Below are 20,928 nucleotides of genomic sequence, written 5' to 3'. Positions count from 1 at the left end.
ACAAAAGTACAAATTATTGCGAAAGATTTAAAAACTCTGAAGAACATTTTTACAAACTATTAAAAAGATTCTAAACTCTTAAAAATATTTAACAAAAATACAAACCATTGAAACAAATTTTCAAACTGTTGAAACATTAGTACAGACTATTGGGAAATGTTTACAGATTATTTAACAAAAGTACAAATTATTGAAACAAATGTACAAACTATTGAAACAAATTTACAAACTTTTGTAACAAATATACAAATGATTAATAGACATTCAAAAACTATTTAACAAAAATCTTAACTCTGAAACATATTTATAAACTATGTTTCAAATCTTATACAAAAATATTTTATTTTAGATTTGTTTCGGGAGATTGTAAGTTGGTTTCACAATTTTGTTCATTTGTTTCCATAGTTTGTGAATTTGTAAATAAGTCTGAGGACTTTGTAAATGTGTTTTTAAATCCCAGCCACCCGCTAAAATGATAGGTTAGGGATTTCACAACAAGTGAATTTAAACAATTTACTTGACTTTTAATCTGAATGTTGGTGCCATGTTTATCATTAAAGTAACGGGAAAATAATCAGTTTTGCTTCAAGACCACTTTTATGGCCTGACACTGTTAGACTGAACTGAGACCGAGTCTTAAAACTGTCAAGACAAGACCAAGACCTAAGAATGTTAAAACAAAAACAAGACCAAGACCTTAAACCTCCGAGACCAAGTCAAGCCGAAGAACAACATTTGTTTGAAAACAAGGCCGACCCCTAAATGATCAAGAACAAGACTGTCCAGACATGACCTTTAACCCTCATGAACAGGACAAGACCTTCAACTTTTGAGACCAAGACAAGACCAAGACCCTAAACTATCCAGATAAAAATAAGACCAAGACTTTGAACTTTCATGACCAGGACAAGATCAAAAACATTAACTTGTAGAGACCAATATCATAAACTGCTGAGAACAAGACGAGACCAAAACCTTTAACTCTCGAGAGCAAGACCTTAAAATTCCGAGACCAACAAAAAAACAATAAACTTAAAATGTTGAGACCAAGAAACTAAACTATCGAGACCAAGACGTGACCAAGACCTTTAACTGTTGAAACCAAGACAAGACCTGGTGACAATTGTGTATTGACTCGGTATAGAAGTTGTTTAAAAAACTCACAAAATAGTAACTGTATGTGTAATAATCTGAGTACATAGTTATATGAAATACCAGTGACCACGTGATTGGTCTATTTCTATCCAATCTTTTTTCTCTAACTATGTCTTAACAGACTAAACAGCTTTAGGCCCAAATTTAGAAGAAATATGAAAATTGCCTATATTCTGAATTTACACACACACACACACACACACACACACACACACACACACACACACACACACACACACACACACACACACACACACCCACACACGAACACACACACACACACACACACACACACACACACACACACACACACTGTTCTGTTACTATCTTCCATTCTTCCCATAGGCCGTCAAACCCCTCCAACCCCCCGCACATTCACCCCACCATCAACAGACTCCACAGGTCACTGGCCGAGTCCTCTCGGGTGCTCTTTCTTCAGCCATTAGTCAAGTGTGAAGGGGGCGAAGGGGGCCTTCCCGTGTGAAGTAAGACCCTCCTTCCACTGACCAAACAAGGTATCAGAGGAATGCTCCACTCGCCGGCCCATCAGCTTCAAAAAGCCCAGGCAGCGAGGAGGCTCCAGCACTGATGAGGACGTACTGCAGCTGGAAAAAGGCGTCAATAACGGTCTCGGCTCCGAAGACTCGCCGGCTCACACACACCGCTCAGGTATGAAGACCTATAGTCTTGCACTAATGTGTTCATGCCTTGAGTTTTAAAAAGTCAGTTTACAGATCTGTAAAAGAAGAGTTTATTGTGTCTTAAAATAAGACGAGGTACTTATGTGATTTGAAAAAACATAATTAAAAAAAAAGCTTATTATTCTATTGCTGGTAACAATAATTTAGTTGTTTAGCAATGTTTCTGCTGTGAGAAAGCTTTTTTAGACATAATTATGAAAGGAAAATCCACAGGTAGGACACAGGATTTCAACCAATTTAGTTAAGAACAGCAAATGTATATAAATAATTTTGTTAGTTTTTCTAGAAAGTGAAGAACAAGATTAATAAAATACCAAAAAATATAAATCATATAACAAAAAAAACTAAATAGTCAAGTCAAATGTCAAGATATTTTAAGGTTAAATAAAAAAAAACAACATAATTTATTTATTGATCATTCATGATGTTGCTGTAAGAATATCTATATTTCCACTTTAATCATCCTAACACGTGACAGAGAGGATTTCCTGTTGATATAGACGCACTGTTACCATAGCAACACAGCAGAAAGCACTTGGATTTTGCTAAAGGAGGCATTTTAGAATTAAATAAACAAAATATGTATATTAAGAATTCTTTATAACAATATATTTAACAAATTCAATAATTCTGCTTTTATGATCTTTTATTGGTATCATTTTTAAGAATGCGTTTACCTATTTATTAACTTGAACAATGATCTAATTACCTTAATTAATGCTGTCGATTTGTAATCATGATAACTTGAAGCTGAGGATTCAGGAGAGCCAGTCCTGGGGTCTTCTTGCTGCAGATGACGTTCATGAGAAATGAGGATTGGTTCAACGTGGTTTAAAAATAACTCTCTCGAGGGGCCGTCTGTGTTTATCTGTAGGTCTGTAAAAGAATTCAAAAAGCTCTGAACAGTTGTGTGGCTTCTAACCACTGCTCTGTTCAGGATTAGCAAAACAAAAACACAATTGAACACAGAATACATTCCTGTCACGAAAAGCTCAATTGAAGTTTGTTTCAAGGTTGTGTTAACGCAGTGCTTTTCTGCCGTTTCTTCAGTTTCTGCGGCTATTGTTATAATTATTTTATGATGATAAACCTCCCTCAAGAGTCTTTTATATTACACCTGTTAGTGTGTGTGCATGTGTGTGTGTGTGTGTGTGTGTGTGTGTGTGTGTGTGTGTGTGTGTGTGTGTATATGTGTGTGGGTATGTTTGTCTGACATTTTTTCAGTTTCCATATTGTGTTTCCTCAGGCAGCTGTGTGCGAAACAAGACTTGGACACATGAGAATGACGAGGTAACACGCAAATACACACACCCACACGCACACACACCAACACACACGCACACACACCAACACACACACACGCACACACACACACACCTATTTTAAGACTCTCCTGCCTTTGTAACGTTTTGAATTCTGCATAGAGCTGAAGATAAATAACAAAGTGTAATAAATATGGAAAATGAAGTTTATTATCTTAACTGAAGTTCACGCCAAGGTTTTAGGAAATGTTATGATAAAGTCATTAAACTATTAGAGAGCACAACAAACCAGCGCTGCTCATCGAGCCTGCACTGAAAAAAAAGAAAAGGGAGTGAAGAGGAGGAAATGCAGCATTTATTTATGCAGCAGGCAAACATCTAGAGGCCACTGGGTTAGCAGGACTTTCTCATAACCCCTCTGTGCACCCCCCCCACATCAGTCCTCCTCTGGGGCTTGAAGACAGTCATTCCCAGGGTCATTTTCACATGGGGGGAGGGGGAGATGGCTGAGAACGACAGGATGCAATATCCAAGCCATACACTTCAGTACGTATGTATCTGAGCTGAATCTTCAGCAACATCACGCAAAACATGTTTTCCCCTCATCTTTTTTAATTATATGAAGTATAAATTTGATTTGATTTCATATTTATGGAGTTGTAGGTTTAGAAAACGAGCTGGAAAGAGAATTGATATGGTATCACGAGGCTTGTTCTGAGTCCAAAGATGGATTAGGTTCCAAAAAGCTTGATGATATTTTAGCCAACGCCATGAAAAATATGTGATAATTTTAGAGGTAAAACGTCTTTAAAAGGTGATTAACTTCACTTGGAACATGTTCACATATAAAACATTAAATAATATTTTTGACTGGCGTCTAAAATGTGTATTTTTTTCTTTGTTTATAGTTGTAGTGGGTTTTTAATGTCCAAATCAAGGCAAAACTCTGCATTCGCCATGTTTGGCTTTTGAACACCAAGTTTGGAGTCGTCCACTGAGACTTTTATGCTCTTCAGCTCTTGATAGTTAAATCTGTGTGTGTGTGGGTGTGTGTGTGTGTGTGTGTGTGCACATGTGTGTGATGGAGAGCTCTTCCTGTGAGGAGTAATTTACAGAAGCATGAAGGAAAGAGAGGTGACCATATATGGAAATGTTTGACTTTACAAGAGAGATGGCTTGAACCGATATCACAGCACGACTGAACACACACACACACACACTTGTGCGCTGACTTTAAAACATTACTTTTGAAGATGACTTGAATTTCCATAAAAAAATATTGTGTATATGTGTCTTTTTTCACTGGAGACGCTCAGTCAAAGTTGACTGAGCGTCTCAAGTGAAAATCCAAAATGTTTGTGGACGTATTTCATCTTAATATGGGTTTGTTGAGCTGCAAGCTGCCTCTGACACCCAGTGTGACCTGAAAAGGGAATGTATGTAGCCAGCTGGGGAGGGTGGAGGCCCGGTGACAAACTATCAGTGGGAGCGATCACAGACTGGAAGAAGAGAGAATGTTTATCCAGTGATCCCATTTTCCATGATCCCAAAAATAAGAAGGCCAGCTCTGGCCTTATATGGAGAGACTGGGAGTCACCGGGCGAGCAAAGGGAGAATGCGCCAGGAAACCGTTCAGCTTGGAGGTTCCTCTGCTCTGAGAGTTAAATGTTGTCCTCTGTCTTCTCTCCTCAGGTGATGATGGGGGCTGAGATGGAGTGACATCACAGGTAACTACTTTTACACACACACTCCAGTCCAGAACTTTTATTTCAGCCAATCATTCACTGACCTTCATGATCAGAATCATTCATCAGACAGTGTTTATAATCACCACGGTCTGGTCAAGTATATAAATAATTGTTTTTTTAACACTTTTTTCTAAATGTTCATCAGGTGGTTCAATCACAGTTGATCAAAACCTCCATCAAATGAGTCAAATAATGTTTTCCTGTCTGGCAAGTTCATACAGAGTATTTATGCCTGTGAGATAAACACAAAGCTACAAACACCCGTGTTTCATCCCCGTGCTCTGAGCTTTGATCTGATTTTATTTGTCAATCTTAAATATTCAAAGTTATCATACAAAGATAAGATTAGAAACAAGATCTTTCACTTTCAGACACACACGCACACAACCTCACACAGGCACACAAACCCTAGCTCAAACACACAATCGACAATTACAGACAAAGACACAAATGCAGACCAGCACTTACACACAAACACACTTTACACAAAGCACACACATATAGTTACAAGTAAACACACATTTAGCACAGACAGGCACACACTTCACACAAAATAACACAGTATAAAAACGGACTCACATAAAATACTCACACATTAAGCATACACCCAAAAAACACATGCTCACACAATATATACACACATACAGCATAAACAAAGAAAAACATGCAGACACAAAGAACACTTGCAGAGCGAACAGACACACACAAACAAAAACACACACTCATACATATAGCATACACAGACACAAAAATGCATAACCAAAAAACACACTCATGTATACACCCAGACACACATTTGAAATACACTCAGACAAACACATTAAACAAACACACATATATAGCATTATACACAAACACAGAATCCTATGTTTACAGTAAACACATTTCCAACTGCCTTATGCTTATCACATGACCAGGAACCAAACTTGCTTCTTCTCTTCCTCAGTTTCTGGATCTTGGAGCGAGACTGACTCCACTGCACTGGGCGGACGAGATTCATGCCTGTGGCCCTCGGTGCAGTGCTGCATCTCTGGTCAATCGGTAGTCTGAGATGAAGCACTGTAGCTCGGGACACAGGACCACGAGCAGACCCTAAAGAAGAAGATGATGCAGGAACGTTTTCTCCTCCCCTCCCCTGGGGTCCAGTTTTCCCAGGAATCCCTTCACCGTTCACAAAAAGGGGGATTCCTGGAAATACTGTTCTTAGGGTCGGGGCTTAGCAGCAATGACTTGGTCAACGACATGGTGGAAAGAAATCACTTGAGAATGAATAAACAAAGATTGATTTTAAACAAGGATGTATTTTCTCTCTCTTCATTAAAATCTGCTTCTGAGATGAAAAAAGAATTTTATCTTCCCACAAACTTGCTCTCGGGTCGTTTTCAGGTCTGTGTATAAATGGTTCACACTTCTTAGAGAGCAAGTATCTTGTTAATTTAAGGTACATCATATTATTTAAAAAACAATACCATTTTCTTCCTGTTGGATGTAAATACAATTCACACCACATCAATCACTATCTATAGCCAATATTAGGCTTATTTAAGGAGAATAAAGAAGTTAGATTGTTATTAAAAAATGAGCATTATTGTGACGTATATTTACAGTGATGGTTATTTGAACGACTAATAAAAAAACGTAATAATCTATGTGCTGTTTATGCTGCTTCAACCCACCTAGTGAAAGTTGTTGTAACCATGATTGACCGCTAGATGGAAGCACCATTAAACACTTCTGATGAAGAATATATATATATATATATTCTACGAACTAGGGACTTTTAGTTCGACTTTTTTTTTTTACTTCCTCTTTATAAGAAATAACTTTAAAAAGCCGTTAAGATGACATTTTAACAAAACAGGACACATTTATGTCAACATTAGATGACACTAGTGAGTGGCTAAAATGATAAATAATAATATTAATAAATAATATGTTTTGTTTATATTAACTGCAAGTTCATTTTCTGAATATTCCGTTTTATCCCCGACTTCTGATTTATAGGCAGATCAAATACTATGCATTGAACTATAACATATGTATCAGTGAGTCTTCAAGTATATAGCTACGAACAGGTCGTCTTTCTGCTGGATCTGGACACGTTTTTATTAGATCAACTGTACATTTGTAAAAGCATTATGTACCATAGCACATATTATATCATTATGCCATTATTATCATCTAGTGAGAATGGTCTGTGAACCCAGTCGATGTGTGTGTGTGTGTGTGTGTGTTTGTGTGTGTGTGTGTGTCTATGAGAGAGTGTTGTGAGAGTTTCCCATAGAGTTCAGGAAATGAAGGGGACCTCTGAGACCCTGTGAATCACCACTGCATTTTGAAAACATCAAGAGAAATCATTTGTTGATTTAGCTAAAAGTTTCCCCGGCTGTGTTTATTCACAGATCAGTGAGCAAACCATACATGTTTTAAAAACATTTATGAGGGGAGATATCCTTACGTTTTTTTTAAAGAAGAGCTTTACAATGTTTACGATATTTAGTAGAAAATTCTATCCAAAATGCATCTTCCAGTGAAAAGATAATTCCACTTCCAAACTTTTTTCAGATGGCCACGTTGGATGATGTCATAGCAAGTGTGAGAAGTGACTTCCAAGAGTTATCTCAATCAGATGTTGCAATAAACTCACCTAAATCTTCATCCAGCTCAGCACAGAATTGAGAACTTCTTCACGGACAGAGAGTAAAAGCGTTTCAGTAAATATCTTGACTCAAGGGATCTTGCTCTATAATGCTTAAGGGACATTTCAGAAAACGTTTTACAATTAGATATATTTATTTTAAATATTATGGTTGAATTATATAGCTCATTACAGACCGAAGGCACAACTTCAATTTGCGAAACAACTGCAAATCTATGGGGCTATTATTGTTGCTAAAGCTTTGGAAATGCGTGAAAGGATTTGTTAATATATACGTTTATCTGTACAGTGATGCACAATTGTGTAACTCGATTTCCGAATGTGTAACTCGATTTGTAAATGTTCAATTGAGAATAAGTATGCACAAAAACGAGCCCTGGACATGACATGGTAAAAAAATAAAACATCATTTGTGGCCAAGAAATACTGAGCTTTGGCCTCATTGTATAGTGTAGCACTGAGCTAAACTGACTGATAGAGTTACACGTTCGTCAATTCAATCACTGTACAGATACACGTATATATTTGCGAATCCTTTATGCATTTACAAAGCTTTAGCAACAATAATTGCCCCATACAAATCCCGCATTCGCCAATTGGACATGCCTGTCTTAAAGCAAGAACAGTAATTAAATTAACAAGTAACCTTTGGAAATTTTCACTCATATTTTCCATAATGATTGGTTTAATTCAATAACTAGGTATCACTGGCTCTTATTTTGACGATAATCTTCTCTATGTTTAAGAGTTACGTTTGAGTGAGTGCTTCAGAGATTTCAACTGCATTGATTGCAGTTACACATTTCTGACACGGGAGGCCGCCAGAAACAACATCCTTAAACTTCTGCATCGTTGCTTTAATACCTACAAATAGTTGGTGTATATGATCTGTAAGTGGGTAAAAAATGACTTCCTTATGAGATAAACCATAGAAGATAAATTGAAGACGAATCAATCAACTCAACAGAAGTAAATACAATGGATTAATTTAAAAAATGTCCAGCAGGATTCTTCTCCATGAGGACCTTACGCAGGAATCTCTACTCTGTGACAGGACAGCAGAGAACAGGTGGCAGCACAAATGTCCTCCAGCATCAAACATGAAATCAAAAATACTTTATTAAGGCTGTTTGGCAAACATTTTCTACCTAATTTGAAGTTGAATCACAAGCGAGGCTGTCATGAGCCCCACTTGTAGCTGGACCAGTTTCTGGCCCTTTATTGTTCCTTTTCTGCTGCTGTGGAGATACTGAGGAATATCCTAAAGAGGGTGGAGTCAATAGGCGTCAAATGAAAATTATGTTTCAGAAGAAGGGGCCACTGACTATAGGAAGGCATTAGCAAGCAGAAGAAGATGAAGTAAGACCAGCCTACACCATCTAACCAGAGAGATGATGTAGGCTAGTTTAGGCCGATGTTTGACTCGTGTAGTTTGGCCTCACTAGGGATAGTGCAGGGGGTTACAACACCTATGTCCTTCTTAAAAACAGCTTCACTAGCCATACCTGAAAATTACTATAGACAACCTTTTGTATATAATTTCTGTTAGATTTTCAACTTACCGATATTGTTCAGCATTCATTTCGTTTCATTCGTTTCACGACTCAATAACCCTTTATACTTTATTGAACTCTTAGTAGAGAATTCAATTTTAACATAATATGTGCAGTACATATTCAACAATTAAAGTTGACACAAATGATCATTACATGTGAATTAGCAGACATTTTTATTTTAAGCATATAAGAAGCATCTTGCCAAAAGGTCAAAACTGGCCAGTGATGGGAGTTTGAACCAACAACTTCCCTTGTTGTTTATTGCTCCTAAGTAACCAGCCAGCCATTAAAAAGGGTAAGAGGATATTAACGCTGACCTTGATTCTAATTGCTCCGTAGTGTGGGGCTAATAAAACGTCATGAAGCAGTGTCCTAATTTAGAGCTCAGTAGGTGGCGCCCTTAGTTTAAAAATAATGTCTAGTTTCAATAGAGCAGCTGCGGTGGTTGAGCGCATTAACACGCCCCAATAAGTGCAATTTGAAAACAAATAATTTGATATTGTATTTAATATTTCATTAATACTCATTGAACTAGTTCAACTCTAAAAATATCCAAGTTTTAATTTGTCAATTTGTTCAGTATTTCTTGTTTCTACACAAAGTCCTTTACATCATATCAACCGCTTGATGTCCTTTTGTTTCATAAATCAAAGATTATGAAAGTTCATCATATTAAGACTTTCTTTCGTCAGGTTTAGGAGACCCTCGCAGCAGCCCCACAATGTATAGGGGAATATATTTGCCTACTACTGATCTAAAGGGCTCTGGAAAAAAAGGACTTTGCTTCATGAAGCTTCATCAACCCTGTAGTTGCTGGATCACACAAGCACATCTTAAGTTAGCTTCTTACTTTTTCTTGTCTTCTTTCATAGCTTGTCCCAAACTGTCTACATGTTTGGGTTCAAAGGTTAAAAGTAGGAGGCCTTCCTCCTCCGCTATAGCTTTATAGGTTTGCAAATATGTCTTAAATCCCTTAATGAATGCTGCATCTACCAATCTCTAAAGGGTTTGATCGAATCTTCAGAGTCCTTTTTCTTATTCTCCCTGGTCAGGAATCTGAACCACCGAAAAATCCTTCTTGGTGTCAGTAGTGGTCTCGAAAGATATGGTGTTTGATTCGTTCCTTTCTGTGGAGGAAGACGTCGTCTCAGCAGAAGTAGAAGGTTCAATATCAGCAGGCTGGTGTGGAAGAGTACTTTCAACTAATGTTTCTGGTGAAGTAGCTCTCGTTTCCTGATCGTCCTCTGACACTATGACCTCAGGAGCCTTGTGTTGTTGCAGCATATTTATAGAATTGGACCTGCCATCAGATGCTTGGGTTATGATCTGAGTGGACAGGGACGCGGGAGACTGTGGATCAGGAGTTGTCTTTGGGGGAAAGTCTTGATTGTCTCCTACAGGTGTATTCCTTGAGCTTGTTACAGGTGTAGGCGTGTTTGACCGGGGTGAGATAGCAATGTTCAACAAAGTGTTCGGGGTGGCATCAATAACTAGGGAGGAGTGTGAGGAGGAATCTAAGCTCATCAGTGTCAAGTTAGCATCAACACTTGGTTTTACATCAGGTACAGTCTCGGCTACAGAGAGACCTCTGGACTCTAAACAGGCTTCAGATGAAGAGGAAGACTTAACAGAGCTCAGACCGGATAGCAGGCCGGGTCCGGGGGAGATGGGTGTGGATGTCTGCTGAGGACCAGGATCAAAAACCTCTTCCATCCTGTTCTCTATTGCACTTTCTTCGATTGTTTCAATCGCCGTCTTTTCAGACACGGATGTCAATGGAATCATGAGGTTTTTGGTATCGTCAGTAGTGGGATCAGCTTTTAGGAGATTACCAGGAACAGAGCTAGGGCTTACGGCTTTCTTCCCTCTTGGCAGAAGCTCTTCCAAAACCACAGGTGGTTGCTGTACACCAAACCTCCCTATTTCCTTCCTGGCCCCTTCGTTGACTTTAATACCAGTGGCATCACTTCCTCTCCTCAACCCGAAAATTGTCAAACTCCTCCTGCGTTTCCCTGCTGTCTGAGCAGGGCCGTTTGGAGCTTGCACATCTTTGAACATGTTTCTAAGGTTGTAGCCGCCCTCTTTCCGGTCATCACTGTCTTGAGATTGATCCAGTTGGTTGCCAGACTCTGCCAATGTGGAAGAACCTCCATGCTTTTTATCAGAGTGGGTCACACGGAACCTAGGAAAACATTGTCAAATTCAGTCAATCGTAAGTTAATCTCCATCCATCTGTCTACCACACCATCCACCCTCCCAGCCGGTCACAGCAGGAGGCCGTCAACACAGAGTCTGGTTCTGCTCGAGGTTTCTGCCTTCTCAAAATAAGTTTTTCCTCTGATTCACTTATTGTTGAGTTGTTGGGATCTGTTTTTTCTTTTCTCCATCATAGTCTTACTTAAACTGTAAAGTGTCTTGAGATAACTTAAATAATTATTTTTTTAATAATAATAAATAAAGATAAGACACTTTAAATTAAATTTGAATAAAATTGAAATGAAATTAATCTACCGTATTATTCTGACGATTAGGGACACCGGGTTATAAAGTGCGTTTTGTTCGACTTCCTGACTGACCTTGAGTTAGTAATCTGCATAGTAAGCATGTCTCTTAAACCCAACTCTCCTGACTCACTCACATGTTTTAAATGTTGAAGTCTTTCTCTCCAAGATGCAGTAAGTCTCTCATCATGACCATGTTTTGAAGTTATTACTTTATAAAGTTCTCTCCTGTCTGAAATCTCAGCGAACGAGTGGTTATGAGAGTGAACTCCTTTATGACATAATAATGGACTTCACTCCCTCTCCAGCCAGCTGTAATCACGTTCCTTTTGTTTACACAAAGAGTCCCTTGGAGGGTGAGACTTCCGGGATTGACAATGGATGGTGACAAACGTCATCGCTTGACCAATGACAGCAGAGTGGGCATGGTTATGGTAAACAGGATTTCGTCTCCAGGAAAATTAAAAGTTTCAGTGGGCGGGGCTTAAGTACATTTTTATAATGTAAATATTTCAATAAAAAGAGAGTTTTGTACAAACAGACACATACTGATGAGTACAATAGAGGTCCGAGATCTATTTAAGATACACTTAAATCACACATTCGTAGCCCTTGAAACAGACAATTATATTATGTTGAAACTACCTATTACGTAATACTGTTGTTTTAACAGTTCTACATACAAATTGGTTGAAGGTCAGTAAGTTTAACCAGAATGGATACATAAGGTGCAACTTATTGTCGATAATTGAAAAAATAAAGTGCGCATTATAGTCTTAGAAAATACGGTAATCTCTAAGAATCTGGGGGAAATACCTGCCAACAGAGAGGACCGTCTGCTCTCCGGGTCTTTGTTTGAAACGAGGCGTTTTACTTTGTCGACGACCCTTTTTGGATCGGACCTGGGCGCAGAGGAGGCAGGAATTGATGTTCCCGCCGGAGTGCACCGTATGATGGTGGGGGGGTACTCCAGCAAGTGATTCCTTCCTCACACTAGAAAGAAACATGGTTGTTAGTGATGCAAGTCCAAGTCACAAATGAAAGATTTGAGCTCTTTTGTCCACGATCAAGTTAGCAAAGTGGCTTGGGACCACCACTTGGTTGTTCAGTTAAATGAGTATAAAGCATGGAAGACACAAATGTATCTTACCGGGGATCATGGCGGACACAGACGTTCTGGTTCCCTAACATCTCATTGAGAGCGTCCATGTTGGCTGAGAGCGAAAAGGAGAGAATCAGTTCTGACGAAACTCTCTACTAGTTCCTTGTTCTATATCCCATTTAATATATAATAAATATTAATAATAACCCATCATGAATCTTAATCAATATCTTGACAGGGTTTTGACCTGCTCGACAGACCTATATAATGCTCGTGTCCTGGCAAGTAAACTATTCAAGATAATTATAAAATAAACAGCCATAGTGTTGCTTTCATCAATCATGCAGTCATGTGACGAAAACTATAATTGAATATATATTTCAAAATGTACTTGTAATAAAAAACATGCTAAATGCCTCTATATTAAGATATTATTAAATCTACTCAAAACACCACAAATCATATTAATTGAAGATTGTCGTGCATTCAAAAAAATGTAATCAAACAAATGAATTCCTCGAGGCATTCAACAACAATACCTTAACATTACTTTATTGACTGTTTGCTCACGAGTCACGACAACTCATGATATTGTGGTTGAATGTGTCACTAGTAAATTAAATGACTGTGAGATAAGCGTCCTCTCAGTCTGGAATGGATGCACAGCATTCTTAAGTCTTCAACAATGACATTTACCATAACAAGAAGATGAGTCTTTGGAATTGTGAAAAGAGTCAGTTTCACCTCCAGTTCACCATAGTTCTCTCAAATAAAAGTGGATTATGGGGTGTCTTGAGTACATATCATACCTTTCACTTCTAACAGTGTCTGATTGTCATCAGGGCTGGGTAAACAAGTGCTAAATGTATAGTGACATTTGCCATGTTAGAATGGTACAATCCTATTATATACAGTATAAGAACATATACCACCTGTCCTGTTCTTGAAAAGTAAAGACACTAGTAAAACAACTGTTAACGTTATAAACTTCGCAATGTTAAATTCACAACAACGTACGTAATTTTCTCTTAACCCATTTATGGGTCAAGGTGACCCACCATTCACCATAGACCATTGACCCATAGATAACACAGGGAATACCTCAAACACATTTTTTTTCGTGCCTTTGGGTCACTTTGACACTGAGATAACACAAGGGTTAACGAATCACATACATATACTTTTTACTTTCAAAAACATCAAATTGCTTATGAGTTACCTTCATTTTCTATGATGCACTTGAGAATCTGCTCAACTGTATCCTGGTTTTCTTCATCCTCATCTGCAACAAGAAGATGCACGATCATGAACTCCAGCTATCGATTGAGATCATCAATCTTTGATTAAAGTTTCACTTGGCATTAACAGTAGTCTCTTCATCCATCATTATTAAAGTGGCACAGAACAAGAGTCAAGCATTGATTTGTTTCACTATGTATGTATAAACAGTAACTTGAAAAATGCAACTGAAGAGTAGAAAAAAACTTTTTTCATATTTTTTTTTGATATAGTAATGGATAGAAACCTCATTCATTTGAGTATACAGCAAGGACGTGTGTCGGGGAAGGCATAGCCTCACCTCTCAATGCGCAATCCATCACACACTGCGTTGATACATACAATTGACTTGTGCTAGTTGCCGTATCTCTGAATGTCACCAATATAATGCTCAAATAATAATCCTCAAACTAACACATCTCCATTGAGGCGGAGAGACTTTTAAAACGAAAGGAAATAAGGTGGACTGTTACAACGAAGTAACAAGAGGTTTGTGTGGCGAAGGAAAGGCGTATGGACTTTATATACAAATACAAGGAAGACCTGTTTTAGTGTTTTAGTTTTAATCGTATAAATAACAGATAAGAAGAAAAATACAATAGAATATTTAAAAACTACATTTTGGCCTTAAATATATATATATATTTTTTTCTCACGCTTATATTGACCCATTTAATACTCAATATTTATCTCTTCACCATAATAAACATGGTTCCGGTTTGCGTAAATCTAGCCAATCACGGAAGGCCTGACGCAACATCAACTAATCAGAAGCAACAAAAGGCGGGTCCAAGCGTTACTTGTCCATTGCTCGGGATTCTTCACTCTTGAGCCAATTCAATCGGTTCACGCTAAGAGAAATGATTAATTATATCATATATTTTTTAAACTTTATATCTTTGGGAAGAATGCTGATGCAATATTAAAACTGAAGCCTATCCGAGTTTCATCGGGCAAGAGGCGGGGGACACCCTGGACAGGATTATTTAGTCAAGAAAAACACTTTTGTGACAAAAACCTTCTGTATTCGCTTTCAGTTCCTCTTCCTCATCCTCTTCATCGTCCAGGTCGCCAGCTCTGCAGCGGTATCCCTTCTTCTTCAGCGTGTGGCAGACGAGGAAGCCCAGCAGTCCCGTGATGAAGAAGAGGAAGACCACCACAAACAGCATGTAGGGCGGGGGGCTGTCTCCCGGCCCGACAGCATCTAATTCACTCATTGTGGGAACTCAACACCTCAACCTGAAAAATATAAAATAGAATGTTCACAAATGAATACAAAAGTAAAATTCCTGCCATGGTCAAATATTTAACTATAATGAAAGAATTTTAAATGTAATCTTTAACCATTTTCAAGTTTAATAAAACCATTTTCCACTTTAATAAAAATCATTTTCAACAGGTTTAACAATTTTCATTTATAATCAAACATTTTTCAACTGAAATCAAACAATTATCAATTCTTATCAAACACTTTTCAACTTTTTTCAAACACTTTTCAACTTTTATCAAACAATTTCCAACTTCATTCAAACTTCATTTAATGGAGGTTCAGAACACCTGACAATGACAACATGTCATGAATACAAATACATTTGAACTTTGATATACAATGTTAAGGTTACAATTCTAAGCAGAAACGGCAGAATAGCTTCGAACTAACTCAAGTGCGAGGGTCTGATGTAACCTTCAGATTACGAGCTCCTGTTTGGTCAAAGACGAATATTTCTTACCATTCTTTGTCAATAATGGATGCACCAGAACATCTGAGCAGTCGAAATATAGTAGCACTTGCTAGAAAACTAAATCTGGACGATGAATAATTTAGTTCTCCTTGAAAACCTCCAAAAAAAGGAAGCTAAGAGTCATCGGTGTGTTGTGACCCCGTGTACCGGCCCCCCTGAACCCCGCCCTCAAGAGAGAGGAGGAGGCACAGGACTGACTGGAGAACGAAGATTCAGACGGTAGATCAATGAAAAAGATTAAATGAATCAACATATAAATCGTCTGTGAGCCTAAAGTTATTGTTCATATGTCATAACTTTATACATTATAATTCCCTCTATGACTCACCCCCCTCACCCGTCTCTGCACATTTGTGCTGCACTTATCAACATTTCCCTGCTGGTGGCTTATCAGCTGCTCACTGACCATTAACACGCCCATACACACACACACACACATACACACACACACACACACACGATTGCACTTAGAGGTGATTCATGGGTTTTAAATGTTCATGTATAATCGCTTTAATTATTTAAACCTGCATTTTCCGATCATGCTTTCTATTCTCAAAGCTATGAGTGATTACACTTTTGTTGTTTGGTGTTTCCTTCTTGTCTAATCCTTAGCCTGTGCAGTATATGTATTTATTTACAAGTGGTTGTATCAATACAATTGTACACGATTCACTGTAATGAAACAATTTGCAACTGTAATCAAACAATTTTCCACTGTAAATAAACAACTTTCAACTGTAAATAAACAATTTTCAACTGTAATTAAACAATTTTCAACTGTAATCAAACACTTTTCAACTATAATGAAACAATTTTCAACTGTAAATAAACAATTTTCAACTGTAATTAAACCATTTTCAACTGTAATCAAACACTTTTCAACTATAATGCAACAATTTTCAACTGTAAATAAACAATTTTCAACTGTAATCAAACAATTTTCAACTGTAAATAATCCGTTTTCAACTGTAATCAAACCAATTTCAACTGTAAATAAACAATGTTCAACTGTAATCAAACAATTTTCAACTGTAATCAAACAATTTTCAACTGTAAATAAACAAATTTCAACTGTAATCAAACAATTTTCAACTGTAATCAAACAATTTTCAACTGTAAATAAACAATTTTCAACTGTAATCAAACAATTTTCAACTGTAAATAAACAATTTTCAACTGTAATCAAACAATTTTCAACTGTAAATAAACAATTTGCAACTGTAATCAAACAATTTTCAACTATAATGCAACAATTTTCAACTACAAACAAACAATTTTCAACTACAAACAAACAATTTTCATCTGTAAATAAACAATTTTCCACTGTAATCAAACAATTTTCAACTGTAAATATACAATTTTCAACTGTAAATAAACAATTTTCAACTGTTAATAAACAATTTTCAACTGTAATCAAACAATTTTCAACTGTAAATAAACAATTTTCAACTGTAATCAAACAATTTTCAACTGTAAATAAACAATTTTCAACTGTAAATAAACAATTTTCAACTGTTAATAAACAATTTGCAACTGTAATCAAACAATTTTCAACTATGATGCAACAATTTTCAACTGTTATAAAACTATTTTCAACTACAAACAAACAATTTTCATCTGTAAATAAACAATTTTCAACTGTAATCAAACACTTTTCAACTATAATGCAACAATTTTCAACTACAAACAAACAATTTTCAACTGTAAATAAACAATTTTCAACTGTAATCAAACAATTTTCAACTGTAAATAAACAATTTTCAACTGTAATCAAACTATTTTCAACTGTTATAAAAACATTTTCAACTACAAACAAACAATTTTCATCTGTAATCAAACACTTTTCAGATGATAACAGATAAAATGATTAAAATATATACTTTATATGAACAACTTTAATCCCATAACATTCTCTATGTTTTCAAACCATCTACCATCCACAGTGTCTAGTCTTTGATCGTCCTGATGCAATCCTTCTCTCACCTTGAATTCCTCTGAGTTCCCCTCACCACTGTCTCACTGACCTTTTACACGTGCAGCACCACCCTCACATGCTCCTCTGATGTTCCTGACCTTCTCTTACAGTAATACACTGTGACTCAGCTGCCCCTCATCTGTTTAGATTAATGATTATTTAAGTTTTTATTTTAGTTCCGGAACCTTTTGATGGCCTCGTGCAGAATAGAACCAGGTCGACTGAACACTAAAAGGCAAATATTTAAGCCTGTAGTTTCCATACTGTATATTTGACTGACTCCCTTTCAGTAAACCAAATTGAAAACAAAATAATAGAAGTGGAATAAAGTTCCTAACATGAAAGTCTGAAACATCCAAACTTGAAAAAAAAGGAAGGTACAGGATGTGGCTCAACTATCAACACCCGTCTTGTAAATTCAACACAAAAACATGTGTGTAGAAGTAGACAAAAAAGCGAACAACCGTAGAGCAAGACTTGAACTGAAGCCTTTGAGATTGAGACTCATTATAAAGCAGCAGCAGGTGATCAACACAGGAAGTCGATTAACAAAATAAAAGCATGCGAGATCAGAGCTTGACGGTGATTCTGCTACAAATTGGGTTAAATAAATACATTTAAGAAAAATAATATTGATCGATTTATATTTCTTGCAGACATATAAGGGATGAGTATTGACAAGAATCTGGCGATACGAGATACTTTATTTAATAATAAAAGAAGGAATATTAAATAAATATATTAATAAAAATGCCAAAAAGATCCTTATAAAGCGATATTGTGAAAACAATATTGCAATATTTAATTGGTCTCTCACCTCTTACTCATACATCTACCATGTCAGAACGCAGTTTAAAAAACACCTCAAACATATTGTGTGCCGGGAAAACACTCACACAAATGTGTTTTATAGAAGGATGTTTAAAAAAAAGAATTCCAGTAAGTAATTGTAGCCGAATGTTTCCGTGATGATCCCTGAGACTGACCCAGTGTTTTCCAAAACATCAACAGCGGTGGGCTTATTACAGACGGCCTCGGCCTTCACATGGTCTTCATTTGACCTTACCCCATTAAAAGAATCTTGTTTTCCCACAGTATGATGCAGACGACTATGTAAGGTTCAAGAAGAGACAGTCACCATATTGCCAGTCCCTTCATTGGACAAATATTTGCCAAATTTCCTGCAAAAATGTTCTGACGTCAGGACGGAAATCTGTGCGTGAAAGAATGCTGCAGACAGAAAGACTTATCAAACAATAAATATCTGTTGAGACATTTCAACACTGGCTAAAACATTCTCCGTCTAGTCCTGCTTTATTTAAGGCAACTTGGATTTTTACAGTGTCTGGTTGCTGATGCTGCTTGTGTGAGCAAATAATGGAGACAGTAATGTCGAAAAACCTTATATATTTTTAAACATGTATGCAGTATACTGTATGTACACCAGGTGCATCAAATTAAAGATAAATTCTTGACATACTGGGCCACACCTTGAGTCTTTTCTGCACTTTATTGGTCCACATTTTAATTTATATATTGTTGGATGTATGGTTTCACTGTTAATTTTGATGATTTTTGTCAGAATTTAAATTAAAGCAAATACATTATAACATTTGATGTGACGTTCCTCAACTGTTTAAAAAGAAACACACAAACAAAACGGTAAAGTACATGTGATATATAATGAGGTACTGATCCATGAACCTACAATCAATGTTTAAAATTCCCTTTCATTTGATTTTGTTGAACATTGGCGGTTCGGATAAAAAAAATGTTTTAATCTTCCCCATCCCTTGGTGAAGGAGATCAAGTATCGTAGGGTCTCTTTCACGAGTGAGGGGATGACAGAGGGAGCTGAACGTCAAAACTCAGGATCGCAGAAAAGTTGACAAACATTGGACCATCTCTAGTAGAGATAATGAGGGACATTCAGTGCCATCAGAATATACTGAATTCAACATTTCAAATTATTATTTTATTGAAATGTTTTTAGACGTTTAACTAAAAAAAAAAAAAAAAAAAAAAATTAGAAATTTAAATATTTTCCAAATAAAGTATTACTACTTTTTTTTTTTAACATAGAGTTTAACACTGAAATACCAATAAAACAAAATTTTCTAAATTCTAGTTTTTTTAAATTCATAGCTTTTCAAATGTAATCTAAAATGTTAGTATAATAGTGACACCAAAAGATATTAGATAGTAAAGAACTATTCGGTCGATTCATCAATTCAATTTGTTCACCATGATGCATTTCAAAAGCAATGGTACTTTCTGACACTATTATAGCAACATTTTACATTGAATTTAAAAAGGCTACAAAATAAAAATGATTAAATTTATTTAAATAATGTTTTAGTTATTGGAATTTCGAATATACAAATCTATGTTTAAAAAAAACAATTTCATTTGGTTAGAAGAAACCGCATATCCAAACGTTCTATTCAGAAATTATTTAATAATATTATTATCGAACATTTCACTTATTTAAAAATTAAAGAAAAGCATAACATTTAAAATAAAAAAGGTTTCAGTGATCTGATGGCTCAGGTGTCAGGGCTGGAAGTGTCGAGGTGAGGATGGTGTCTCTCAGCGTGATCTGACCTCAGATCAGAGGATGACTGCACGGATAAAAAACTTCTAAACTACAATGAAAGTGAGGGATGTTCCTCTCATCATATCTTCCCTCCATCATAAAGTTAAAAGATATTGAATCACTGCCGGTAAAAAAAAACATCAGCAATAATCCCAATGAAACCTGGATGTCCTGCTGCAAGAGGCTGGGCTGGCGTCCATCTTCATCTCCTCCTCCAGCTCTCGATCGATGCGCAAAAAAAAGAGAGCGACCTCAAGCCTGAACATCCTGGACGGATCCCTTCGGTGAAGCTTCGGTACTCACCCTGGAGCTGCTGTCCCATGGCGGCTGCTGCTCGCTCCGTGTCCTCTGGACGAGGACGCGGCTGGAGAGAGGCGTGAGGCGGGGAGAGGAACAGGAAGCTAGAAGAGCCACCTGACTTATTATTGACTCCTGCAGACGCTGCACCGCTTTTCCATCTCACGTTTACCCGGAAAGTCTCAACAAAACGTTCCTTTCAATCCAACACATTAAGACAAATTGTAACCTCGCACACAAATCTATTCCATTTCAATCCAGCTACAACATTAAGCACGTTATATAAGATTATGCCAAAGTGTGTCAATTCAGAAAAGAAACAAAAATTGTAGTATTTTTTGTTTTTGTCATCTAGT

General features: G+C 36.8%; 1 protein-coding gene and 1 long non-coding RNA gene across 3 annotated transcripts; one reads left to right on the top strand and one right to left on the bottom strand.

The window, feature by feature from the left end:
• The first annotated feature begins 1,746 nt into the window (after positions 1-1,746).
• On the top strand, positions 1,747-6,444 carry LOC148071599 (uncharacterized). The gene is made up of 4 exons (XR_015712843.1): positions 1,747-1,824; positions 3,103-3,146; positions 4,811-4,845; positions 5,813-6,444. It is a non-coding gene; the product is annotated as an uncharacterized LOC148071599 (long non-coding RNA).
• Positions 6,445-9,239: 2,795 nt separating this feature from the next.
• rell2 (RELT like 2) lies at positions 9,240-20,652 on the bottom strand. Of its 2 annotated transcripts, none has more exons than XM_087799561.1 (6): positions 20,579-20,652; positions 14,981-15,201; positions 13,904-13,966; positions 12,733-12,796; positions 12,399-12,575; positions 9,240-11,263 (listed from the first exon to the last, which is right to left on the bottom strand). In XM_087799561.1, exons 2-6 carry the CDS (start codon positions 15,177-15,179, stop codon positions 10,117-10,119), a joined length of 1,650 nt encoding a protein of 549 aa, XP_087655687.1. In that variant the 5' UTR covers positions 15,180-15,201; positions 20,579-20,652; the 3' UTR covers positions 9,240-10,116. The 2 variants fall into 2 exon arrangements, with proteins under 2 accessions (XP_087655687.1, XP_087655686.1); XM_087799560.1 differs by lacking the exon at positions 20,579-20,652 and adding an exon at positions 15,693-15,854.
• Between the last annotated feature and the right edge of the window lie 276 nt (positions 20,653-20,928).

Source organism: Callionymus lyra, chromosome 9 (assembly GCF_982586985.1).
Source record: "Callionymus lyra chromosome 9, fCalLyr1.hap1.1, whole genome shotgun sequence".
Classification (NCBI taxonomy): domain Eukaryota; kingdom Metazoa; phylum Chordata; class Actinopteri; order Syngnathiformes; family Callionymidae; genus Callionymus; species Callionymus lyra.
Note: the sequence above shows the minus strand (reverse complement) of the source record. Positions and strands in the feature narration are given on the sequence as shown.